Source organism: Choristoneura fumiferana, chromosome 25 (genome assembly GCF_025370935.1).
Source record: "Choristoneura fumiferana chromosome 25, NRCan_CFum_1, whole genome shotgun sequence".
In the NCBI taxonomy this organism is placed as follows: Eukaryota; Metazoa; Arthropoda; class Insecta; order Lepidoptera; family Tortricidae; genus Choristoneura; species Choristoneura fumiferana.
In genome coordinates this window covers 11,557,753-11,585,463 of record NC_133496.1, presented here as the reverse complement: position 1 = coordinate 11,585,463, position 27,711 = coordinate 11,557,753, and the positions used below count along the sequence as shown (strand labels likewise).

General features: G+C 38.4%; 1 protein-coding gene across 1 annotated transcript; it reads left to right on the top strand.

Moving 5' to 3' along the window:
- The first annotated feature begins 214 nt into the window (after positions 1–214).
- Positions 215–27,680, top strand: Zip99C (Zinc transporter Zip99C). The gene is made up of 9 exons (XM_074107526.1): positions 215–816; positions 12,004–12,117; positions 16,713–16,908; positions 18,250–18,344; positions 19,817–19,962; positions 20,364–20,484; positions 20,911–20,996; positions 21,747–21,816; positions 23,698–27,680. The coding sequence occupies exons 1-9, from the start codon at positions 639–641 to the stop codon at positions 23,871–23,873; spliced, it is 1,182 nt and encodes a 393-aa protein (XP_073963627.1). The 5' UTR covers positions 215–638; the 3' UTR covers positions 23,874–27,680.
- The last annotated feature ends 31 nt before the right edge of the window (positions 27,681–27,711 follow it).

Below are 27,711 nucleotides of genomic sequence, written 5' to 3'. Positions count from 1 at the left end.
CAATTTCAGTGAATTCGGAAGTCTTCTTTTTTTTAGTTTAAGTTTTTTTTTATCACAACATTTCAGGCCTCTTGTGTCTCTCCCAGAGAAAGTCCTGAGTCCGCTCGCTCCTAGTGGTAGCGACTTTTGATTTTGAGTTTAGCAACTCGAGTTCCTAGGAGTTGGCAACACTGGTCCCGTATTTTCCTTATTTTCTTTCATTCATTCATTTCATTTCATTCGATTGTTGTGTTTTGGTACTTTTGGGTTTTTGTAGTTGGTTGGATGTGTTGTTAATTAATAATGAAGTGCGCATTTTTAAAACAATTAAATAACTTTACAGTGAGTGCTTTATGAAACTTATTTCCGAGTGGTGATAAGCTGTAATTCAAATAGTAAGAAGGCAGGCGCACTCAATCTCAGTGTAGATTAGTGTTCGTCCGTCTGGCTGGTTGGACGGTGTATTTTACTTTCTGAGAAATGCGCGAATATCTCAGTTCTAGCTTTAGCTGATTTTTTGTTAGTTAGTACGTCGCGCGGGAAGCTGCTGGCCGGTTGAACATATAGTCATGACCGAAATTTAATAAAAAAAAATAAGAACGTGAGAATAACTGGCTCGTTCGCGAGTGTTTTTTTTTATCTTCTCTAAGAAATACGCTATGGAATCCGCAGGACTAATTGCAAACTATTTGCCTGAGTATTTAGTTACTTTTGTGGATGAACTAGATGAGCACCCGTGGTTGTTTGCATCCCTGGCTTCACTTCTCGTTGGATTGAGTGGGATTTTACCACTACTAATAATCCCGATCGGCGAAACAGCTTCATTCAAGGATGGTTGTAAGTATTGCTTTGTTTACGATCGTTACGCCATGAGCATGTGATACTATTTATAGTTTTTTTTTCACTTGTCATCTTTCGCTAAATAATTGCGTGCCAGGAATCAAGAAAGTCTTTGTGCCAGTAACTGTTTTAAATTGCGTAGATTATTATTACAATTCCATCCTATATTTTTTCTTATATATTTAAGAGTTTGGACAGATTAACCTCTTTAAGAACCTTTCTTCACTTTTAAGATATTATTATCACTTTAAAAATAAAATATTCAAGTTATCACTTATTATTTTCCCAAAAAATAGTGACTTTTATTATCAGGGTCATATTTTTTTTTGTAAACAATTGATCCTTTGTGCCACAAATAGGTTTTTTGTTATAATTAACTGAAAGTAGAACAATAACATTATACTATTAATCATTCTGCAGACTCTTGTTTGTGGGGTCAGTACAAATAAACATACATTGACAATTATGGTATGTATGGTCAACATATACAAAGTATTTTGGGAAAATGTAGAAAATTCCGGTTGTGTACCTGATTTTTGAAGTTTAACTGAACATGGAATATTTAATTATGGTTGTCAAATGTTTCCATAAATATTTGGTTGATGTTCAAAGTGTACCTACCTACAGGGTCAAAGATGTGACATATTCTAAAGCAAATATTCAGACGAAATATCTCTATGGAGGAGTTCAAACAAACCCAACCATCTGCTAAATGATTTTGGATAATTTTTAGGCCACTTTGAATTACAAGGTGATAATTAAATACTGAGAACCTGAAAGTAGTTTATTTAGGATCAAGAGTAGAATTTATTACACTGCAGCATGTTCAGCATACTAATGCCATTTTTAAGCTCCCGTAACTAAAAGGTAAGCACAGGGTTCTTATCACTAGGACTATGTACAAGTCCGAGTCACACTGGAAAACACTTTCAAAGGGCTTATACTTTCTTTAAAGGCTGGCTAAAGACCAATGACTTTCCTTGAGCTATTGGTACTCAGGGGCAGTGGTGATCATTTCCCATCATATAATCCGCACCGCATGCTTGTTTTGGTCCTTCTTATAATAAAAAAAAACTTGGGCTTTTTTGTCTAATATTTTAACAAGGCTTACACGCAAATGTGACTATCTCAGTATCATGGGAAGACCCAGGCCTTTTTTAAAGCCCTCATACAGCCGGTAGCACAATATAGAGTATCTTGCTGAGGGCTGTACTTTGTTGCTTTGAATTTTCAAAATAAAACTCAACGTGGCTGGGGTTTATATTTAGAGAAGCCGAAGTATACTAATAGTGTAGGACCCCTCTATTTACAATGCAGCTCCGTTTCCTTATATGTCATTCCAATGTATTTCTTGCAGTTATCATTTGAATCAGGCTCTTTAAAAATCCATGAAACTTTAGGACATTTATCTCGCGGAGAACAAAAATACTTTTTATCTAGCTGAAGCAACTAGATTACGCGCGCGACGGATTTCAACACAAAATATTGGGTAATGGAAAGAAACTAAGTAGATAAAAACTTAAGGATTGATTGATGCCGCACTCCACTTTCAAATCTGCGACAGGTGAATACAATGAAACCTAATGCCAATAGGATCTTGCTAGACCCGTTCAACTGTTTTTTTTGACACTTGCCTTCTTTTGACAAAATATAAATAGGTTCTTGGTGTGGATAGGTATTTAACTAAATGTAAACAAAACAAGGTCAATTGGTGTCTTAAATATTGAAATTACCCATTAAACTATCTAAACATTTACATTTCTGTATTGAAATACACTAGTCGTTTGTATTACTATGATAGTTAAGTAAAATGTTTAAAATCCTTGAATGTACCAAATCTGGCGGCTAAAGTTTATTTACATTTAGTTAAATACCTATCCAAAACACATATACAGGGTGAAAAAGCAAGGGCAGCTACTAGATCCCTTGCTGCTACGCGAAAATGCTCTTAGGAGACCCTTACTAACTTTTTGAGTGATGACAATCAACATTCACAGATTTTTGATAAAATGTACAGTCAGCGAGAAAATCAACAAATTTGACTTTTTTTTTAATGCCAATCGGTCCCATTTCTATCAAGGTTTAAAACACACTTTGAGACCAACTAAGGTTAGAGTACTAGAACACCCACAAATCAAAGAAAACTTTTTCCATACAATTCATAGGGTACTAATTTGCAAAGTAAAACTTTCGCATGTTGTTTTTTACGAATATGGATCCTTTATGCTTAATGAAAATTAAACAGTATGTAGACAACTAAAAACTAACATTTTAACTAAAGTTAGTGTTTTAACCCAGTATTGCTGCCCCATCTCAATTTTCCACGCTGTATATGTTACCTAGTTTTTAAAGATCTGTCTCGCCTAATAGGAACTCTTCCATGGGAAGATAATTTTTTTTGTTAATATAATATTATGGCTCCTTTGTTAGGGTTCCCTAGTCAACTAGGAACACCTATTTTTATTATTATACCTGTAACTAGAACACATTTGAAAAAAGCCAGAAAAGAAATTAACATTAGAACCGTAATTCTGTACCATTATACACTCGTAAACCATTAGTCCCGGTAGTTGAATTGAAATTCCATCATGGATTTCATTAACATATTTGCATAATAAGACGCCAAATTCCGTATTACTAATCCTAGCCTTTGAGATTTCAAGATTTTTATCTCTATCCCGTGGGAATATCGAGATAAAAATTAGCCTATGTGTTGTTCCAGACTTCTAGCTATCTACATACCAAATTTCATCGAAATCCGTCCAGCCGTTTTAGCGTGAACGAGTAACAAATGTACACCATTACACATCCACACACGCACATACAAACTTTCTCATTTATAATATTAGTAGGATGGTATAGACCAGGCATGGCCAATTGGCCAACCAATAGTAGGTACGCGTGCCAATAGGGTAGCAAATGACAAAATAATTTAGGCAAGCCACGAGTATGTAAAGTAAACCATTCAAAAAAGAACTATTATCGCCCTGACTTCATACGAGTACATAGTTGAAAATGGTTACCTAATGATTCGCCGACTATTTTTAGGCAGATTATTGATTGGCAGACAACGATTCGCCGAGTAACAGTACGCCGATGAATTTGTACGCAGATGTATTGTTTCGCAGACTAACGTTTCGTAACACAACCTTTAGCAGACTATTTACTTGGCATATGAGTCAGTAAGCCGAACAACTATTTGCAGAAATTCGTTTAGCCTATTAATCACTACACATTTTGCACATTTGGTCGAACAACATTTCGCTTTTGTAACGGTGCGCATATCAACTTTTCGCATCCTTTCGTTTCGCATGGGGAATGGCATTCAATACCGCGAATATGTGTGGATTACACTTTGGCGTTATTGGCATTTTTACACGCCGTGCTGACCGCGCATTCTTTATGATTTTCTTATGTATTAATTATACCAATCGTTGCTCAGCCAAAAGAAAAATCTGCCAATAGTTGTCTGCGAAACGAAAATCTGCGTAATGAAACTCTGCGAAACGACAGGTCACCGTTGAAACTATCACTGGATCCTCGTGGCAAATGGCTCTACTATATATTACCATAGTCGATATTTTTGGTGGCACGTCATAGCCGGCGTTTTTTTTTCTTAAAAGGTCCACCAAAAGAGCTTCACACACCCGCCCGGCGCCCGCGTCATAGTCTATAGATGCAGAGGGTATAGGAAGAAGGCACAACCGGCAATTTCACAGCTCGCTGCGTATTGATTGAGACCAGCTGCGGCGACCAGATAGCAAAATCGCTACGTAGACCGTAGGTAAAGTTGACGAGGGTATTAGGGTATGCGTCCAGTGGAGCAAAGACGTGCAGAATCGCAACCAATTAATATATGTTTTTGCGAATGCAACGTTTTGTGCAACCATCTTACTCGGTAATACTGCTGTCACGCAACCTAAGAAATCTTAACTAACTATAACTATCAGCAATATAAAATCAAAAAGAATAAAAATGATAATATGTTGTCTTAGGATACTTTTTTTGGTACTAATACCTGCTTTAATATTTAAAAGAAGTTCGACGTTACAAATACGTTTGACTGTAGGTTTGACCCCTCTCGTTCAGTAATTTAAAATTGTAATTTGGTAGAATAAGATAACAACAACCGATTCTATAAATATTTGTTTTCATTGTCCTTCCTTGTTCAATATGCAATGTGTCGCTTTGGTATATCTTCATTTCGCTGTCGATAAGTAAGAATTGAGAATCCACATGAAATATAGGGGCAGAGTCAGATTAAGGGCGCGGCGAACTTTTAGTGCCTTTATTGCATTCATTTAATCCTACCATTAATTACTAGTAAAAATTTTTGCATCAGCAAAAATATATTTGAGTATGTACTCTATAAATCATTTACTGTAGAAACACGATTACTTGTAGTTTGTTCGATAGAAAATAATATAAAATAAGTCTTCTCTAAAAACCAAAATAAACCCTTACTACGACGCGTAAATAATGCGCGGCCGGTCATGAGTTTTTGAATGATAAGAAAACTAGATGTTTTCTATGGCGTCTACACCTTTTAATTTTTATAATGTGTATTATCCATCTTCCTTCTTAGTTTGTCTATAAGTTTGGCTCTCAAACGGATGGACCGATTTTGATGAGTTTTCTTTTAATCTTAAAGCTAGGTTAAACGAGATGTTTCTTTTCTTTCTTAGCTATATGTATAATCGTACCTAAGTTTCATCAACATCGTATCATACGTTTTTGAAACTGAACTGAACTTTAAAATGACTTAACTGAATGTTTGAGTTTTTTCAGCTTTTCTATGTTGGTTCGATTATGATTAAAAATACTGCTACAGGAATGCGTTGGTGATATATACATACTAGCTTTTGCCCGCGGCTTCGCCCGAGTGGAATTCGGTTATCGCGCGCTGTTCCCTCGGGAACTATGCATTTTTCCGGATAAAAAGTAGCCTATGTCACTCTCTGGCCCATAAACTATCTCTATGCCTAAAATCACGTCGATCCGTTGCTCCGTTTCGACGTGAAAGAAGGACAAACATAGAAACACACACACTCGCATTTATAATATTAATTTGGATTAGATAATTGAATTCTTTAAGGCAGGGTCAAGTACGCCTCATTGTATTTATACCTTTGTTCCAAGAATATTTATACAGTTTCCTCGGGATAAAATAATTTAATAATTTACTGATATGATAAAATAATACCAGGGCCAGGAATAATCGCTGATTTGTAAATATTAGCTCCCGTTCGTAATCTCAAGTACTTACTGGTTAGAATCAATCACACACAATGTAATAATACGTTTGACGCCACGATAAGAAAAACCCGCCAAGTCCATACACTATCAAGTTTATGTGCTACGTGAGACAGAGAGACTTCCGCCGCCAAAAGTCTATAAATCCATAGACATCTTATAATGATTCACGGTTATTTGTATAAAAAAATGTTACGAGATGTAGACTGTGGCTGAAAATCAGCTTCATCTTCAGCATATAGCAAGAGTGGCTGAGAAAAGAGGAGGCCTTTGCCCAGCAGTGGGACATAATACAGGCTACATAAAAAAAAACACGTAAAAAATAGATATAGGTATATTTAAATCCAAGAACATCTCATATAAGCCCCGGGTGTGGTAGTTATCTCACATAAGGTCTTAAACATCTCGGATTGGCGGTCTTGTGTGAAAAAGTGTTGTAAATTAAACGTCAAATACTAAAATCGAGATATACCAGCAAGAGCTCGTAAGACTTTTTGTAACCAAAGTCTAGGTCTTAGTCTAGAATGCGGGGCTACTGGTCAGAATAGATTTTAATAACACCCGTAGAAAGATGAAAAAGTATACGAGTTATTATCAACTTTGAAAACTAAGCAACTTAGGTGTCTAGAACAATCTTTACTTAGAATCTTAAACGCGCCGTAGAGCTTTTTGTTTGGATTCCGCTTCAAAATGTCTGACCCTTCTAAAGCTGTTGCCTTTGACTTTGATTTTGTTACATTCTTTAAACGGAGTTCTTGGAGTTGGACAGTAATTATAACCGCCTCCTACCGCGATGAACACGTATTGAGAGTCGCGAATATATAGAGACGTCATATGAAATCTGGCATTAGATAGAAAAGGAGGTAAGCGTCAGACCCCCTGGACTAATGGAGATATTTGATGTTTAGAAAATACCAAAATTTACTACCTATTTACGTCTATTCTGACGTCAGAATGTCTGGACCACTTTCATACTCGTTTTTTTATTGTCTATCGAGGTACTAATTATTTTAAGTTAGGTATCAAATAGTAGCAAATATGTAGTAAATTTTGGTATTTTCTAAACATCAAATATCTCCATTGGTCCGGGGGTTCTGACGCTTACAAAAGGAGCGAGATACAAATATTGAAGTATCAGACGAGGATGAAGTATATCGTTTCGTTGGCTTTACTCTAGGGGATCTCTACAGGCTCGAATCAGAAATAGGAGATACGTAGAAGAACGAGACCGACGTAACCAGCGAATTAGCTTGTTGAAATGGCAATGGCCATTGGTTCCGAAACGTGCTACGGCTGATATGAAGATGACGATACTGACTGTTTTTCAGTTTGTGTCTAATCAAGGACTCTATGGTGCTCTTGTTGCCATCTCAAAACACTCCACCCACGCTAACACGTAATTTCGCAAAGGTTTAATAAAGATGGAGTGAGCTATCGCTACTTCAAGATCGGATGATTAAAAATGACCTCTATTCTACGGGGCTGTTGAACCATATTCCGGTAAACGTTGTTATCGTCTGTCTGTCCACTTATCAATATACGTGAGCCATCAACGCTTCTGATAACGGAGATGTGAACCCTATGACATTGTAATAGGTGTGACCGATACTAGAACTGACAGATGCCCGATTGTTTCATGATGACCTTATAGAAATACCTAAAGTCTGTTCATCTCAAGGCAACAGTGTATTAAACCATACCATACCAGTACCATAAACGAGACATATCACGCTAAATACACGAACGTTTCTGATGCTTGTGATCGCAATTAAATGACAGATTTTGCATACGAAAACTGTCATTCGATTGCGATGGCGAGCGTCAGAAACGTTAGGCAATATGGCCTCTGGTCTACTTGTGATCACGGCCACTATAATGTGGTCGAAACGTCAAGGTAAATATTATTCGTGTGTTTAGCGTGATAAGTTCCATTTATGTTAATTATGGATCTAAAACAAGTTTTAGTATTACAAGTTCATTTTGCAGTTAAGTTCTTTGTTTTATATCAAGTATTAATGTGATTTGAGATTTTAGTGACATAAATGATCATTTTTTATTAACCTATATTAGTGTCCCACTGTTGGGCAAAAGTCTCTTGACTTCAGCATCCCTCTATCTAGATATATTCGGTCACTCACGTACTTGTGACTTTTTTGGTGTTGCAGGTGTCCACGGGCGACGGTAATGCTCGTTTTCCCCCTATTCCACAAAAAAAAAACTCACACGGTCGTCCCACCATTCGCATACATGGCGATTGTTAAGCATAAATTCTATAAATCCTGTTCCATATCCTAAACCTATCCACCGTGACCATGACGAAGATGTATTTTTACCGAGAAGTCAGCGGGCTTGAACTTATTGTGGCTAAGTCTAAAGAAAACAATAACCGCGATGTCAGAGATGTTGTTTTGCTTTCGTGAGTCTTTGTCTTATTTGATCTTAACTTCAGAAAAAAGAAAGAATTGGCAGTATTTTTTATTGTCTGCGCCAAGTAACTAAAATACAAATACTTGAATAAGTATACAAGTTACAAATATATGTAGAAACAACTTTGAGAAAGACGCTAATAGGCGAATACAGTTGGGCTGGGCTGCTTTCGGGAAACTTCGGCATATCTTGTCGTCGGACATCCCTCAGTGCCTAAAAACGAAAGTTTTCAACCAGTGCGTCCTACCAGTTTTAACCTACGGAGCCGAAACGTGTATCTTGACTGCGGGACTAATCCACAAATTCAAGATCGCTCAGCGGGCTATGGAGAGAGCAATGCTAGGGGTTTCTTTGAAGGATAATATCCGAAATCATATTATTCGACAAAGAACGAAAGTCACCGACGTTGCTCAGAGAATTAGTTCGTTGAAGTGGCGTTGGGCTGGCCACGTCTGTCACAGGACCGATGAACGGTGGAGTAGACGAGTCCTCGAATGGAGACCACGGACGGGAAAACGTAGTGTAGGGCGTCCTGAGGCACGGTGGACGGATGACCTAAAGAGGATCACTGGCGGCGGATGGATGCGAGGGGCTGAAGACAGTGTTGTGGCGTGCCATGGAAGAGGCCTATGTCCAGCAGTGGACTGCTTTGGGCTGATGATGATCATGAAATATATGTATAATTTTCATGGGAAGATAGCCGGAAGAAAGATTGCGTTTTCATCTCTAGGGTGGAAAGTATTTTGTTTTTTATTTTTACGATTAGCCACGGAATCTAAGATAATTGAGTTACGTCATATTATTAAAATAAAAGCTTTTCATATAGGTATCTAAACTCAACTGTACATTAAACGACACTATTGTATTACATATTAAAATATTTATCTATTTTAGTTCAGAGCATTATCATCAGCCGGAAGACGTCACAGTTAGTTGAACAAAATCCTTCGGCTTACAACGCCATTATGATCGACAACTCGCTACTTGCATCTGCTGGTAACCCGCAACTCACGATGTCGTCAGTCCACCTAGTGCGAGGGCTCTTCGTCTTCCGGTTCGTGGTCGCAACTCGAGGACTTTTCTTCCCCAACGTTTAACAATATATTATTCGAGCGATTGATTCGTGTGATTCCCATATCATTTTTACTTAACTAAAAGTTATCTTTTCAACCGAAGACAGGTGTAATCAGGCAATACGATTTTATCGATTGATATAAGCAATCGATTATAAATTGACGACAGTTATCAGCAATCAATGCACAATATTGTGAACGTTGATTATTAAAGATAATGCTTACAATCATTTTAAAATAAATATTTAATTTCGTAAAGAAAGAACCTTGGAGATTGCAGCCATCGGACAATAACCCAGCTTCAACCGCAGTCGGCTGAAGATCGGGTGAAGGACACCAGTCTAGAATGTAGAAATATGATTGGAATCGTTTTTGAAGTCAGCAAAAATACGGTCATCACCATATAAGCCGTAGGGCGTCCACCGTTAGGCCTCCCACATAATGAGACCTCCAGTTGCTTCAGTTGGAAGCGGCCTGCATCCACCGCGAACTCCTATATATGCGACGTTAACCAGGTCATCCGTCCATCTCGTTGGTGGACGTCCTACGCTGCGCTTGCCGATCCGCAGTCTCCATCCGAGAGCTTTTCAGCCCCAATGGCCATCTGTTCTCCGTGCTAAATTCGAAAAATTCAAAGAATGTGCAATTGTTTTCTGGCTTGAGGTACACTTCTATTCCATTCCACTAGAAACATAACGTACAATCTTACGAAAACTTCAACTTCAACTTTTTGCTTGGTGGCAATCGGTCGCTTTTGTTTAGCGTTCTTTACTGCCAATGACGCCTGACAGCAGCAAACCACTTCTGTGTGGTATAATTCTTCACTTCTGTGTGTATAATGATATTTGTAAGTGTGTAAATTAGTGTCCAGACCGGTTAAATATGTTTTCTAAACGGGGGTTGTTGAAGCGAGTTTGCTGCGTTACCTGTAGTTTTTTAACAGTTCTAACGCATCAACTTCATGCTCTTGTTCTTGTCAATAAATTCTATCTAAAATACAATAGCCTTTTTTACTACCCTCAATTAAGGATATGACGAGAGCTCTGAATTCCTTTTTTTATGTTTCTTCTCCTAGGAAGCAATTCATGAGGAAGCGGATGGCGATTTTAATGAACTGTTTGCTCAAGGTTGATTCCGATGGCACTAAACTTACGCATTAATCATGTAAATTACCATATATGTATATCTGTTTTTAACAGACTATTTTTGTATTTTTCCAATGTAGTTCTTCCAGGGACGTTGAGTTTTTAAAAGTCGCAACGAAATGCTTGAACGGGTGGTTAAAATCTTAATGCTCACTTTCCGATGTAAATTCTTAGGATTATATACGTTTTTAATTTATCTGTGAGTTTTCCAAATTCATGTGCGAAATTACATTTGAAATTTATCACAACCTTTACCGACGGGAAACATCGTGAGGAAGCCTGCATGGCAATTACGGCCCAAGCCCTCTCATCCCGAGAGGAGGCCTGTGCTCAGCAATGGGACGTATAGGCTGGGATAATGATACTTTTTTAATGCATAATTAATAAGTTCACGTCTTACCACAATCACGCCTGAGACCACCAACTGGAACCTGGGATTACAAAATTCGAAAATTGAATTTCGTATTATACTGGCACTCTCATATTAAATATCTATAATATAAAAGTGAACCGCCAGAACGGGACAAAAAAACGGGACAGCAGGATGGCGCTCTACAACACCATTTTGACGTTTCTCCGAAACAACGCATTATTTCTCTGGAATTTTAAAGCAATTCGACCTTCGCGAAAAACTGAGAAAATATGATATTGTGTGTGTAAATTTTGTAAGCAAAATAAAATCACAAGTTCGAATTTCGAGCCAAAAACGAGCGATCTATTACCTTGTCGAGTTTTAGCCCGAGCGAAGCTCGCTCGCCCACTCTAAAGGTGGTTTTCCACCGGCGAGGCGAGATGAGAATTGAAATTTGTATGGCAGCGCCCGCGGCGGCTCGCGGCGGGCGCGCGAGAATGCATACAAATTTCAATTCTCGTCTCGTCTCGCCTCGCCGGTGGAAAATCACCTTAATGGTATACGGTAAACAATTGCAAACGGTTGCCCGCAACTCCCGCGATGTGGTCAGTCCACCTATAGTAGGAAGTCTGCTTCGTCTTCGGTTCGTGGTCACCAATCGATGACTTTTCCCGCCCTATGTTTATCAGTTCTACGAGCGAACACTCCAAGTCATCATCATCATCAGCCGTAGAATAGAACGTCTGCTGTTGGATGCACGCCTCCCCGTAAACCTCCAGTTGCTTCGACCTCCACTTGCATCCACCGTGAACCCGCGGCTTTAACCAGATCGCTGGCCGATCCGCGGTCTCCACTCGAGATCTTTTCGGCCCCAACGGCCATCTGTTCTCCATGCTTTATGGCTGCAGAGTACAACATTTTTGTTTTATTTCAGCCGGTGCCGCGACGCTACGGATACTGCTCAGCTTCGCCGTGGGCGGGCTGTTAGGTGACGTCTTCTTGCATCTACTGCCCGAGGCGTGGCAGCATGACTTCGCAAGCACTAAAGGTAATCCGTCACTACTCACCAGCAGCGTCGAGTAACCATTACTGTTAGGCATCTTTGAGTTGGCCGTATGCCGTGCCGTAAACACGGAGAATAAGCCATTGGGGGTGAAAAAATCTCGAATGGAGACCGCGGATCGACAAGCAGCAACCGAAGCAACTGAATGTCTATGGGGAGGCCTATGTCCAACAGGGGCGTCCTACAGCAGATATGACGATGATGATGACCTGGAGATGAACCGGAAGACGAAGACTATTAAGTGGATTGGCCACATCGCGGGAGTTGCGGGCAATCGGTGGCGAGTTGTCGTTCATGTGGCGTTCTAAGGTGGAGGCCTTTGTTTAAATGATGATGATGATTTACTCGAGAGCGAGACAAGCGTGAGTTAAATATGTAGGCATAGCAACTCAAGATTCACGTGTAATGGTCCCTCTCCAGACAGTTATGAAGTAGTAATCCAAACAAATACATAAATGAGTCATTTGTGATAGCCCGAACGTGATTGTCGCTAGCCATGTTGTATTTGTTTATTGTACATGTAGGTAGTTATCTTATAACATAAACAGACATTTATGAGGTTTACTTATTTCGACTACCGTTATTTGGTATTTATGCTATGAGTACCTACAGCATAGATATTAATATTAATGTGCTGCTACACATAATTTTTGTCTCGTGGATTAGTCTATTTGATTAATGATTGGGTATAATTAGAATTAGTATTTATATTAAATTAGGATCTGTATTCGAGTCTCACTTTCTAGTAATTAGTTAGTTTTTTCTTCCACCTGTTTTTTTTTTACTCGTAATCTTTTTATTTCATTATTGGAACAAAAAAAACTTCAGTTAGTATGACTTGACTGAATTGCTGTCATCAATTACAACTATCAACTTTGTAGAATGCAAGTAACTACTTTCTTAGTATACACTATGTCATCAGCAGAATAGCTGAACCTAATCTACGAAGCATGAGGTCCCGGGTTCGATTCCCGTGTCGGGGCAGATATTTGTATGAAAAATGCGAATGTTTGTTCTCGGATCTTGGGTGTTTAATATGTATTTAAGTATGTATCTATCTATATCTATATAATTATATTTATCCGTTGCTTAGTACCCATAACACAAGCTTTGCTAAGCTTACTTTGGGACTAGGTCAATTGGTGTGAATTGTCCCGTGATATTTATTTTGATATTTATATTTTAACTAGGTACTTTCTTAGTATACACTATGTCATCAGCAGAATAGCTTTCTCAAAATCTCGTCCAAGCATGACCAACGTGCCTCACCAATTTCACAGTAAACTTATTACGCAACCCAATAGTTACGATGCTGTCAATTGGGTTACGAAAAGTGCGAAACTTGGCATGACCCGCTTCTGTTAAGTACCTTTTTTCTTAATTATTAAAAAAATATTTTTGAAAATGAACTAGGCGCCAGTGTGGCTAGTACCTAGTAGTAATTTCAGGAGCTTTTAAAAGTTAGGTTAGGTTAGGTTAGGGGTGTATTTTTTCTTGGCTGAAAAAGGTATTATTTTTCACAGCAATGCAATATTTGGGTTATTATTTCGAGAGGTTCAATAGTGTTCAGACTCAAATTTTCAGTTATAAAATTAGAAATATATCGTTTATTGTTTTTAAGTTGCTTAGGATATTATCACTGAAACTTGCGGTAAATACATTTTATTCTATTTTATCTTTTTTTCCACAATAACTTAAATTTTCTGCACAAAAGTCAGTTACGTGGTCAGGTTCGGATTATCCCTGATTACTTTGTAGTATTGTAAAAAATACAAGGTATAGAAAAACTTGCTGTTTAAAACATGGATTGAATGTTCATAATATGATATACCATGCATGCAAACATAAAAAAATTAGGACATTGATAAGACTATTTTTTTCTACATTTCCCGTTGTTCCAAATACACCATCATTTTCGTGGTCACACTTATTAAGTATATTTTAAACAAAAAAAGAGGTCAAACCTCCTGTAAATCCTTTTTTAACTATAAGCAACTTTGAAACTAAGACTGCGTCAATATAACGTATAATGTTTATCGCAAGTCATAATTATTTATCTATAATTAATGTAATAAAGGTTCAGTTAGATTTGCGTCAAAGATCGAGCGTCATTTTCGTTACGGTTGCGACTTGGTAAGTATTGGGTAAATAAATATAATGTTTTACTGGTGCTGTGTCATTTGCAGTTAAGTTATGCAATATTGATTTCATTTGCTTCAAATCTATAGGATATTTACTACAGAGCCGCGAAAGTAAGAGCTTTTCAATTTCGTGGTCATCATTTTCGTGGTCCTATGGGCCACGAAACTGATTAAAGACCACGAAAAAGATGATTTTCCCTACAAGTAGAAAAAATACAGAACACTTTTATAGAATTTTCTGCTTTTTACAGTGTAATCGTTTATGCCGTTATTGATTTAATTGATTTAAACGAAGAATGGTTGACCGTCAACAACATTTGCTCCAGGTGTGGTTATAGGAATTATGACCAGTGCGTCGCCAATTTTGTTAACTGGCGAGAGGTTCAAGAATTATTTTCCCCTGAATGTACGTGTGAAATGTATATATCTAAATATTAAAAGAAAACTTCGTCATTTAGAGGAGCATTTTGTTGTAACATAATTTCGTTCTGGTTTACCGTAGACCTGCACGGGGGGAAGGTATTGAAAACTGTTTTGGTTTGTGAGTTGAAGTTATTAATCTTACTTTAATTAAGTAATTTCTAGATAGTATTTAAAAGGTTACAAAAATGACAATTTGAAGTCGTCATTTTCGTGGTCAAGTTTTAATTTTTTTTTATATAGATATCGATTGTCTATTTCTGTTGATACCTGATTAATTAAATAATGCTTATTCGTTTTCTCATTATGATCAGATTTTTCATTCAAATAGTACAATTATAAGATTTTAAAATAAACAAAATGTTCTTTTTCGTGGTCTCGATGCTCATTTTCGTTACCGTTAAAATTGGATTTTTGCTTTTTTTAACCAAAATAAACTTTATCGATCTCTTATAATATAAAGCATCTTATCGGTACATATCCTTATGTTCAAAATAAAACAGACCACATCAAAATGTGTGTTTTTATTTCTGTAACATTTCTCTTACACCTCAAATAATTACCCATTTGCAAAGCTTATTAAAGAATGTATTATATTATGTATTCCAAAAATATATTTTGATTTTTTTAGGTCCGAAATAATTTATTTCATTTTATTTATTTCCACGGGTCCTTGTGCCTTTATGTATATTGCAAGCTTCAAACTAGCGTAAAAAGATACAATTCGATACAGTATGTAGTATGTAGATACTTGATGTTAGGTGCCAGTAAATTGTGTAAAAAAACATTGAATATTTTTCTTTCGAATGCGCTCACGGTTAATAAATTTCATTCATTTGCTTGGAACACAATACCTCCGCGCGTTTTAAATGAATCACTTTTCGATTAAACATAAATGTATGTTATGTTTCCAGCGATAGAGTCGGTTCTCGCAGTTTAAGTACTTTGTTTGATAACACAAAACCTCAGCGGTCGCAAACATACTATATTTACAAGGAAAATCGATCTGTGTCATCGTACGACAATGGACTTCAACTTGGCTATCGTTTTTATTATGGGGAGTTGTAGATTAAGTTTATAAATAAATGTATCATGTTTTTTATGTTAAAAATATACTAGACCATCCTTTCGTTTGCAATAATATTTATGTTTGTAGTGTTATCATGTTTTATAGTTGCCTTTAAACCGTGGGAATGTACGTTTGATCACTTGTTTTTTGTTTACTTTCCTTTGTTTCCGTATACTTTCCTAATTGACTGACCACTTTCGTAATTCTTTTGGTGCCATCTCTTTCCGGAGATAGGTAATCGTCATTGCACTTCGAACTTTGTTGATAGCTGAGATCTTATTCTTTTACTGCTTCTTTCGTTCACACAGTATAGCATAAGGGTAGAAAGAGATGAATGCGATCACAGGCAATATGGCCTCTGCTCTGAATTAGCATTGCATTTAGGCGAAGTTTCTGTTTTTCTGTTCAAAATTACGCCAAAGTGGTGAAATAATGACAACGACGTACATGCCTATTTACATCTGACTATTTATTGTGCACGTGATATATTGTCAATCAATATGCGATTATTTTTAACTCTTTGTTTTGACGCCATTTGGTGCAATAACACAAAGGGTCAGTCAACAAACAAAATAATTGGGAACACAGCTTCCAATTAACTAGACAGTCCCAAACCAAAGCGTGTACTACAAGCCGTAGTACAAACTTTGCTTAGTTTGGCACTAGGCCAATTGTTATTGATTGTCCCGTGATATTTATTTATATTTTTATTTATATGCACGGGTTATTTATAGGCATTTATAGGCACTTTGATTAGGTTGGAACTAGGTCCGTTTTTAGCGATAGCCTCATGGATTTATTTATGTATTTTCACACACAGACATAGTTGTTTTGCATGTGTGGTAGCAGAATAGCAAGGTTTTTAAAACCAGAGCGGACCTCCGACTCCGAGGGTAACGTTCCTTAACAGATCTAATAAATTACAATTAAATTAAACCTTTGGTTTCCAGAGGGCGAACACGTGTCTATGAAATGTGGCCTCTGGTGTCTCTTCGGCATGCTGGTCTTCATCATAGTGGAGAAGCTGTTCGCCACGTCCGAGGAAGAAGAAGAAGACAGTGACAAGGAGCCCAAGCTGAACGGCTCCATACAGCAGATAGAGATTGAAGAGATTGATAAGCTGTTGGATGTAGAGAGGCGGAGCAGGTTTGTCTTGGTACCTTAGTTCGGTGCGGTTAAAGTACGACCTCTTCTAATTGTCGACCCGGAATGTACGACTAAAAATATACAACCTGATAATTCAAACCCTTATGAAATAGCTATCAAATTTTTAGTCAAGTACAAATATTTTAAAACACGCAATGCTTATTTGAAATGAATTTCACCATAGCAGTTCTGAAATCTGCTCAAGTTATTGACACAAAAGGCAACGTCTGGTCGAGTGCCAGAACTAATGTATAACAAAGTTCCGATCAAGTTCCTGTATTATCATCATTTAGTAATTCACATTTCTCAAGTTTGGCATTAATCTCCTTAGCGGTTTAAAAGAATTTAGAATTCTCAATTTCATATTTTTTGGCTAACGACTCTATGTATTTTTCCTGGCTTAAGGTCAAAGTATTAGCTTTTGCATATTCATACTCTACATCAATACCTATGTAGTTCCTAACCTTTCCCATGTCCTTCATTCTAAAATGGTTACTTAATTTATTTTTAATTATAACAACTGACAATAAGCTAGATATATTGGACACGTATTTTTTATTTCGACTTATTTATTTATTTATCAATAAAATATTATAGCATTTCAGTCACTACCAGGGGGGCCTACCATGATCTTTTCATAAACGATCCAAACGTAGAGCAGTTCAATTTAGGCACCTAAACTGAATCGTCGAAATTGGTACCACGACGTTTATTTCTCAGAGCTGAGTCTCAATGGTTTACAAGTGAATGAAAGACCAATATTGTCTCTGGTCCGAAACTCAAACGCTAAGTCGCGAAAGGGATGCCGCTATATGCAAACCAAATATTGTATACTAAAACCTCTTTATTTTGGAAAACCATAACTCTATGTCATTCCGATTTGAATCGCAAAATTTGACACTCAAGTTGAGCGTCATGGTACGAAAACCGCTTGAAGTGAGTAAATGTAAATGTCTGTATCGCTGTCGCTGAACCGTGCTTGAACTGAATCGCAAAAGTAACGCCGTGGTACGAAATAGCGATGCAGTTCAGTTTAGAGCCTAAACTGAATCGTAGTAAGAGAGCGTGGTAGGCCCCCAGAGCGTTTTAAATTAAAAAAAATCACAAATAGTAAAATGTTCAAATAATTACTATTAATAATAGTGAAAGATGTGCAATTGCAAATCGTTATTGTTGAGCCACTTGCCACTTACTGGTGGTCCGGCCAGGATCGTTTCGGCAAGACTAAACTCCTCAACGGTTACTGGTATCGACTTGAAATTTGGTAACAGAAATATAGTTTGCATGACAAATATGACAAATGAATAATCTTGATTTTAAAATGAGTTTATTTTATTTCAGGGGCAAAGCGAACGGGGAGATGATATGCGGGGGGAACGGGACAGTCACCGCCAAGCAGCTGTACGACTCTTGCGTGTTCAATAACAACGGCAAAGGTTTGTATATTTGATTTTTATACATACATACATATAATCACGTCACTTCTCCTTTGTCTATGGTTTAATTTCTTAATTTCTTCTTTTTTTTTTTTTAATTTTTTTTTCTCCGTCTGACTAGTGCAAAGGAACTGGCTCATGCATACATGTTTATTTAACGTTTGGGCTCCACAGAAAACCAGCGTTACTGCACATAATGTGCGGCAACACATGCTGAGTGGAGACCCTTTTTGGTATCCTGCTGTGTCACCTAGTAACATAGTTTTAGTGCTAGTTCTAGTCTTAGTTTTAGGTGGTACATTTTTGGAGCCAAAATAAACTTTTCTTTCTTTCTTTCTAATCACGCCTCTTTCCCGGTAGGGGTAGGCAGAGACCACTTCTTCTTTTCTTCTTTCTTTCTTTGATTTTTATGAGCACATTTTTGTTGACATGGTAGAAGATTGCCCAATGTTATAGGAGAGACCAAGGCGTCCAGACTCCGGTGTCTCGGGCACGTAGAAAGGTTGGGAGAGGATCGAGCCGTGAAGAGAGCGTACTTGGGACGACTGAGTGGACGTACGCCGGTCGGTCGTCCCAGGTAGCGCTGGAGGGATGAGGTCCAGAGAGACCTTTTGGACCTCGGGGTCGAAGGCTGGCAAGAGCTGGCTCAAGATCGCAAAGCGTGGCGTAATCTGGTGTTGGAGGCCAAGACCCACTTTGGGTTTCTAGTACAAGTATATTTAAGACGTCTAAAATCTATTTAATACCTTTAAACGAGTAATTCTTGTATATATATATAATCAGAATCTCGGGAACGGCTCCAACGATTCCGATGAAATTTGGTATGTAGTGGTTTTCGGGGATGACAAATCGATCTAGCTTGGACTTATCTCTGGGAAAACGCTTATTATCGAGTTTTAGCCCGAGCAAAGCTCCGTCGCCCAGGTACTATAATTTAAAACGTCATCAAATTCTACAGCCCATTCATAAAAAAAGTGACCACGTAAATGAGACGGTTAGAACGCTTGAATAATGACCCAAAAACACATTTAAATTTATCTTAAATCACGAAACTTCAAACGCTACAATTAGAAACATAAAATTTGGCGCAGGTGTTGTACATGCAACGTTAATGTTAATGACATTGTAATAATTTTACAGGTGTAATTTTACGGGTGGTAGGACCTTGTGCAAGGTCCGCCCGGATTGCTACCACCATCTTGTTCGCCGTGAAGCAGCAGTGCTTGCACTGTTGTTTCGGCGTGGAGAGTAAGACAGCCGGTGAAATTATTAGCACTTGAGGTATCCCATCTTAGGCTTCTAGGTTGGCAACGCATCTGCAATCCCCCTGGTGTTGCAGGTGTCTATGGGCGGTGGTGATCTCTTACCATCAAGAGAAGAGACCCACTTGCTCGTTTTCCATCCAGTCGAATAAAAAAAAATAACAACCACGGAACTCGTCATCGTTAATGACTACCTATACAATGTGACAGGTGAGGGAGCGTGCTGTAGTACCGTGGCGACCAGTAACGGCTCTGTTCGCTGCAACAAGGGCAACCGTTGGATGGGGCGCTGTCTGCTGCGGGAGGCGCGCGAGAAAGTGCTCGCCACTGCCAAAGATAAACCGGACAAGAAAGACGTAAGTTAATGTTATAGGTGAAGGGTAGTGCTGCGGTATAGTAACAGTAATTAACCGCTGGATGGGGCGGTGTTTGTGAGAGGTGCGGGAGAAAGTGCTCGCCACTGCCAAGGATAAACCGGACAAGAAAGACGTAAGTTAATGTTATAGGTGAAGGGTAGTGCTGCGGTATAGTAACAGTAACTAACCGCTACGTATGCAGTATGGTACCCAGCCCCCATCGGTAGGGACATGTGGAATTTTATCCAGCCATCCCATACTAGCTGACCGTGTGGTATGGACTTGTGGAAATTTTCCCAACCATCCATACTAGCTGGCTGCCTGGTAGGGACTTGTTTTTTTTTCCAACCATCCATACTAGCTTCCAGCTGATGATGTTTATGTGTTGGCCGTGTCGGCAGGTGGCGGGCTACCTGAACCTGATGGCGAATTCCATCGACAACTTCACGCACGGGCTGGCCGTGGGCGGGTCCTTCCTCGTGGGCTTCCGCGTCGGCCTGCTCACAACCTTCGCCATACTCGGTAACACCGCACAAAAAATAAAATAAGACAAATTTAGGAATTTTCAAATACTGTATTGAACCATTTTGTTGGATTGGTTTTTGGAGTCTTTTTGTATTTTTTATATCAACTCCAAATTTTGTTACTTTTACGGTCATCCCGTAAATCCCATATCGAAAATACAAACTGAAACATCCAGCGCTGGGAATCGAACCCAGCTCCTCGGCATTCGATTCGATTCCGTGCCACGTGCTATACCGCTACACCACCACTGGACAAGGGTACAAACACGAATTTCTCCTATGCACCACATATCTCAGCTTGTTTGTTTATTATTTAGTCATTTAAGCAGGGACACTAGCGACATCTATGGAACTAACCGCTCACCCGGACAAGAAATGTCGTTATTAAGCAATCAAATTAAGATTGGATTTTGTTGGTTTACAGTCCACGAGATACCTCATGAGGTGGGCGACTTCGCGATCCTCCTGAAGAGCGGCTTCTCCCGCTGGGAGGCGGCCAAGGCTCAACTGGTAAGGCATTTTCGTTTATTTATCTAATCGAGTAACTTAAACTACGATAGAAAGAAACAGCTCCCCGGAAAAGCAGGACTTAAAAAAAATCACCAATTGTTATTTCTAATCTGACGTTATATAAAAAAAAAACCTGACATTAAATGGAATGAATAAATATTTTTTCCATTAAGTTAACTTAAATTTCGCTTGAAAAATTTACCATTTTTGTTTGATTTACAAAAGAAGAAAAATCGAGTTTAATATTTTCTGATAATCAGAAATCTAAATGACGGAATGAATAGAAAAATATTTTTTACTCAAGAAACTAGCCAATTATTTGTACTCTTAACCGGGATGCCACGTTACATGATAAGCCAAGTGTGGAACCATCAAAAATCCTATTCTTTCTAATTGTTCATCATCATCATCATCCCAGCCTATACACGTCCCACTGCTGGGCACAGGCCTCCTCTCAGAACAAGAGGGCTTGGGCCATAGTTCCCACGCGGGCCCAGTGCGGATTGGGAACTTCACACGCACCATTGAATTGCTTCGAAGGTTTGTGCAGGTTTCCTCACGATGTTTTCCTTCACCGCAAAGCTCGTGGTAAATTTCAAATGTAATTCCGCACATGAATTTCGAAAAACTCAGAGGTGCGAGCCGGGGTTTGAACCCACGACCCTCTGCTTGAGAGGCAATAGGTCAAACCACTAGGCCACCACGGCTTTTTTCTAATTGTTAACTTTATTTATTTATTTATTTACACAGGCGACTGCGTCGGCTGGTTTGATCGGTGCCCTGACTGCGGTCATATTCAGCGGGGCGCGAAATGCCATAGGTAAGAGTGGCCGGCGTGAAACGTAGGAAAGAGACTAGATAAGTAGATAAAACGTTTATTTGTTATTGCAAACACACAATCAAGATTACAGATATAAGAAAATTCTGTCCAAACTAAAACTAAAGGTTTTCTATTGTTGGGTGCGCTGCAGTAGTGCAAAAGGGCCATGGCTCGGTGGTCAACATTCTTCATAGGAGCAAAACATTGATATTCTGTAACAACCCTAGACAAGTGTTACTTCAGCTTATTAAAGAAAAAAAACGTATTTAGTAAACGCAGTTCTTAAGTTTCTATTGTTACTAACATGCTATGGACCAAATTAGTAGTCTGAAAATAAAAACATTTTATTTTTTATTTTATTTTAACATCTTCATGCAGGAATACAAAAAACAGAAAAATATTAGTGTCGTAATCTAAAAATAAAATATTACATAACTAGTTTATGCCCACGACATCGTCTGCGCAGGTCTATGTTATCGCGTGGTGGCACCCTCTACCGAACTAAAAGGTATACTATGTTGATCCTTGGGGTTCAAACTATCTCCATACCAAATTTCATCAAAATCAATTCACTGGTTTGGACGTGAAAGCGTAACAGACAGACAGACAAACACACAGACAGAGTTACTTTCGCATTTATAATATTAGTTAGGGATTACAAACAATACAGAAGAATATAAAAACAGCTGTTCAAACATCTAAAAAAATTAAGTAACAAATAAAACTTACAGCTTAAAAATAAATATGCAATCAAAACAAAACAACAGTGCCTAGTAACATAGTTAAACTATCAGTCTTGTACAACAAAAATATCCACTGATTGACTTCAAATTTGGTATACATTATGCAGGTTACATGGTAATGCAGGTAAAGCAAAGCCAACTAGGCGAGATATACTTCATCTTTGTCTGATACGTCATTATTAGTATTTCGCTCCCTTTCTGTCTCATGCCATAATTTATCTCGTCTCGTTGGCTTTGCTTTATTATTAGTATTTAGCCTGCATTAATATCCCACTGCTAGGCAAACGCCTAGCAACGCTCATGTCCTTCAGTCCTCTTGACCAAAACAGCCTGAGGTCAGTCGTCGAGAAACACGTCCAGGCCGTCCAGCCATTTCCGTCTCAGTCTATCCCGCCGTCGTCATCCGTCTTAAGGCTCCGTTTCCACCAGAGATGTGTGAGGATGTGTCGCGAGGAATGTATTTTCATGAACCAATAGGAACGCTTCATTAACCTATCCTCGCACAGCACATCTCTGGTGGAAACAGCTGAGCGGAGCGAGGCTAGGTAAATGAAGCGTTTCTATTGGTTCATGAAAAACACATTCCTCGCTACACATCCTTAGTCAGCAAAAAAGTTTTCATCACACTTGCTCGTAAACAGTGTCGAAACATGCCAGGCTACCTTGGTTGCAGCCCCCAAATAAAACCCTCGACCTTAATGTGCTTGTCATGAAACCCGTGGTCGGTAAATGAGTCATTGCCCGTGCTAATTTTCTTGTCATGAAGCCCAAGGTCGGTAAATGAGTCAGTGCCCGTACTGATGGCGCTGCGCGCGCTGCTGCAGGACCACATGCACACGCACGTTGCGGCGCATGCTGCGGGAGGGGGAGGGGGAGGGCGGCGCTGCCAAGAGCGCAGCCTAAGTATCGCCAATATTTGGAATAATTATATTTTTTCTTTTAGAAATATAAAATTTTACTCGCAAATGTGATGAAAACATTGTATGTCGCACGGGCGGTAATAGAATTACGAACATCGACTCATTAAAGCCCTCAGTCTTCGACTTCGGGCTTCTAATACTCTCGTTCGTAATTCCTTATTTACCGCCCTTAAGACACAATGTACTATTGTATTAAACTTTCCCCTGTGTTGTTCCAGAGGCCAAAACGTCGTGGATAGTCCCTTTCACAGCGGGCGGGTTCCTACACATCGCGCTCGTGACCGTCCTGCCAGACTTGTTGCGGGAGGACGACAAGTGGGAGTCGCTCAAACACCTCGGCGCGCTGCTCGCCGGCATCGCCGTCATGGCCTTCATGACGCATTACTTCGGTTAGGTGGGTGGGACATTGAGGGGCTAGCTAGGGCGTAGCGTAGCGTAGCGGACAGATGTGATCGTTCCATTCAAGCCCCACAATGTAGGGCAAATCGACAATTATTGGCCACCTTATACTAAAAATGAACTCTGTTTATTGGACGAAAAGACACTGCGAAGCTGGGTCCCGACTGTTGAACTTTACATTAGCTACTTGACAAAGTTCTAGACCACTAGACTTATTTAGGTTTCATTTTTAGTGTAAGGTGTCAAATTTACTCTCTTTATCCCATTAATATTATTTTTGTTAACCACTGGTATTGTTTGTTACTTCATCACGTCTACCATTGAACCGATTTAGATGTAATTCGGTATAGGTAGTTTGAGTTCCGGAGAGGGACATAGGATAGTTTTTATCCCGTAAAAATGTATAGTTCTCGCGGGATAGCGATAAACGAATTCTGCGCGGACGGAGTCGCGGGTAACGACTAGTAGGTAACTAAAATTCATTTTTTAGGTAAGGTGGCCAGTTATTGACTATTTACCCTATACTCTCGGGTTTTATTCGTAGTGTGAAGCGCATAGAGTTGTAGCTGCGTGGCCATTGGTAGCGGCCGCTGGTGGACTAAGCTATTAGTTGCCCCTTGTGAATACAGAATCATCATTCGTCTTTGCTGCACTACATATTGGGACTAGTGGCTCGGCTCGGTTAGCAGAGACTGTTGACAAATGATCACTCGGCTCGATTGGTAAACCGTTGCTCGGTTCGGCTGAAAGTGCGTCGGCTCGGCTCGGCTAACTGTCGCTTAGCTCTGCTAACAGTGGCTTGGCTCAGCTAAAAGAGATCAACTCTGCGAACGGCTCGACCAGTGGTGACAGTGGCATAGCTCTACCCGCTCCCGGTGGCCCAATCTGCGGCAGCTTGTTAAAGCTAAATGAGATGTCTAGTTGTAGTCAATAATTTGACTTAAAGGTCTCTACCCATTGCACCGTATCATATCATACCATGGTCGTAATAGCAACGTCTCAGGCAAAAATATTATATTCTTTGTATTGAAAAATATTAGACTATGCCCACGAGCACGTTTCGTGTCGTGTCGTCGTCGTCGCGTGTCATGCGCTTGACATTCCGTTCCTGACACGTTCCAATTATTCATATGGTGTAATGGGTTCTGTACAAAACCTTGTTATAACATCTATTCAAAGGTGACTACAGTTTTATTGACTACAATTAACATACATTTGCTGTAATCATTTCGTGATAATGATAATGATAAATATTTGTCGTGAGAGTCTGATTGTGTTAACACAAACAGTATTTTTGGTAAAAATTTAAATTGAGTAAATACTCTAATATGTATGTATGTTACTATTATTGTAAATATAATTATTAATTAAGTATAAATAGTTAGTTGCCGGTAACTAATTATTAGACCCAAATATCGATTGAAATAACTAACCTCTCCGATAAAAAAGCAATAGATACTAGTACATAACTTTAGCCAAAGATTATAGCAATAGTAATATTATACATATAAATCACATTATTTTTCTCGCTCGTTCTCTAGTTCTCGTCTAGTAATCGTCACGATGAGTACTGTAAAAATCTTAAAATTTCATGTTAAGAAATTATTTTAGTTTAGTAAGTAGGCATAAGAAAGAAAATGAAGAGATTTTCTCCACTTACAACGAACCAAAATCGGTCTTTATGCAGTAAAAAAAAAAGTCTATCTCACTCTGACCTTGCGTCACGTTTGCCTCAGATTTCCATCGAGGGTTTTTTTTTAGTCAAATTTTCACAGAACTACATACTAACAGCGCTTTGAAACGACTGAATTTTAAAACGGCGCGATTTTTTTTTTTATTTCATATAAATTCCGGATATTTTAAAGAATTTATTTCTTAAATGATGCAGTTTATACAATTATGAGTTTAGTTCGTATAAGTAGGTACGTATAAAATACCTAAACTGTAGCTCTAAGTCATGCCATACCTATGCGATGTACAGTACATTAGTGTAATAATGAACGCATTATTGTAACATTTTCCTGTTTAGGAATTAGTTAGTACAAATAATCAATCCACTTGTCATTGTGATAGTTGTAAATAAATACAAAGTTTATATCAAATATTTGTTAGTTAAGATAATTGTTTAAATGCCTTGCGAACTGAGGGGATGAGTCTATCTTATGAATTGCTTGAATTAATTACCATTAGTTTTACATGGTTTTACTACGAAAAAATATTTTGAAGCAGAACAGACTATATGAGGACTATTCATAATAAAGCTACTACTACCTTTAAAAATGGAAATACATAGGTAGGTATTAGATTTTTGTTTTGCTAAATAGCCGAAAAAAATCAACGACTTTTTATATTCAAAATGTCACCAGTCGTCTCGCCACATATCATTGTAAGCTTATGTTTTTTTGTCAAGCTTTCTTTATAGATAAAATTTTACCTCACGGTTGAAAAACATCGAAAATGTGAAAGCAAAAATAAATAAATATTATAGTTAAGAAAAGAACATTGCAAGTTTAATAAAATCTTGTTAAAAGGGATGTCCACGAACTCGTCCTGAACTGTTATTTTCTTTTTAAACGCGCGTAAATTTTAAATGAAATGTTTGACAAGCTAGTTTACATTTTAATTGTTATCATTATCATAGTAGCATATTTTCCCAAACAACTAATCCATGTTTTTGTTCAATTCATATGATAACACTGCATTTCACTAGTACGTAAGTATATGTGATAAAAATTGCCATTTAGTATTGTAACCCGTTGCTAGGGGCTAACTGCCGCACTGTGAGATGTCAATTAACGTTTAACCTCTTCACCGCCAGTCATCCAGCCGTGATAGCCAATGGAATGCCTCACACCAATGCCTGCAATGGAATTAAAAATCAAGTTGATTTGTCGCTGGTTTTTCTGTGGCGTACAGAGCACGTCACTTCGTTTGTTTTGTGGCGGTGAAGAGGTTAATCGCAATCAAGCGGCGTATTTCATAGATGTGAAATATGTGTTAAGAATCCATTTAATTGATGTCTGACTGCAGCAGTAAGAATTCAAAGAACCGATTTAAGGTGGAAGGAAACATACTACTGAAACGTGACGCCACGCCACGTCGTCCGACGCCTGTTTCTATCTTTAATTGACTATAATAAATATATGGTACTGACACGCGTTGGATGGCGTGTCGTCGCAAGCGTGTCGTGGCTTCGGGTTTTAATAGTATGTCCGCACCTTTATTAAGAAGCGTTTCTACCGTTGGAGAGGATTTGATTTGCCGTGGCATAACAAAATATTACAGATTATTGAATAATGTTTTGCCGTATAATTTCGTATTTATCTTACTTTCTCTTCTCAATTATTTAGCTTCAGTAAATTTCGGTAAGCTAGAAAATATTCACTACATGTGTGCCGCTTAACCGCTTAATCCGTTTCACAGTTACTAGGTACTGCGGCTCGCTAATTATTTTTACCGATAAAAACAATGATTGTATGTAACTGCATAAAACAGAAAACGCGCAAACATCCTAACTACAGCAGCCCATTCCAGATTGAAATGGTAATATTGCCGCGTCCGCCCGCTCGCCCGGGCGCGCAATATAACTCGACTGTACTCGTAAGTAGTATGGTATTCAAAACATGGTAGTCTGTCAAAATTATGTTTATAATTTTATTTTGACAAATATATTTTCTCTCAGTGAACTTAACGCTTCTTAGTCATCCGTAATTGATCTTAAGTCTGGCCCCTAGTCAACGGCTTTGTCAAAATATTTTTAGATTAAACCCTGTTTAAAACAAATAAAGTACTGTAAAGTCAATTGTCTTGTTTTTTTTTATCAAAATCCACAC

Excerpts from the sequence above, each read along its gene's own strand:
- Zip99C (XM_074107526.1), top strand. The coding sequence starts at position 639 with ATGGAATCCGCAGGACTAATTGCAAACTATTTGCCTGAGTATTTAGTT. Across the intron at positions 20,997-21,746 it reads AGGCGGCCAAGGCTCAACTG|GCGACTGCGTCGGCTGGTTT; the intron begins GTAAGGCATTTT and ends TTATTTACACAG. Across the intron at positions 21,817-23,697 it reads CGGGGCGCGAAATGCCATAG|AGGCCAAAACGTCGTGGATA; the intron begins GTAAGAGTGGCC and ends GTGTTGTTCCAG.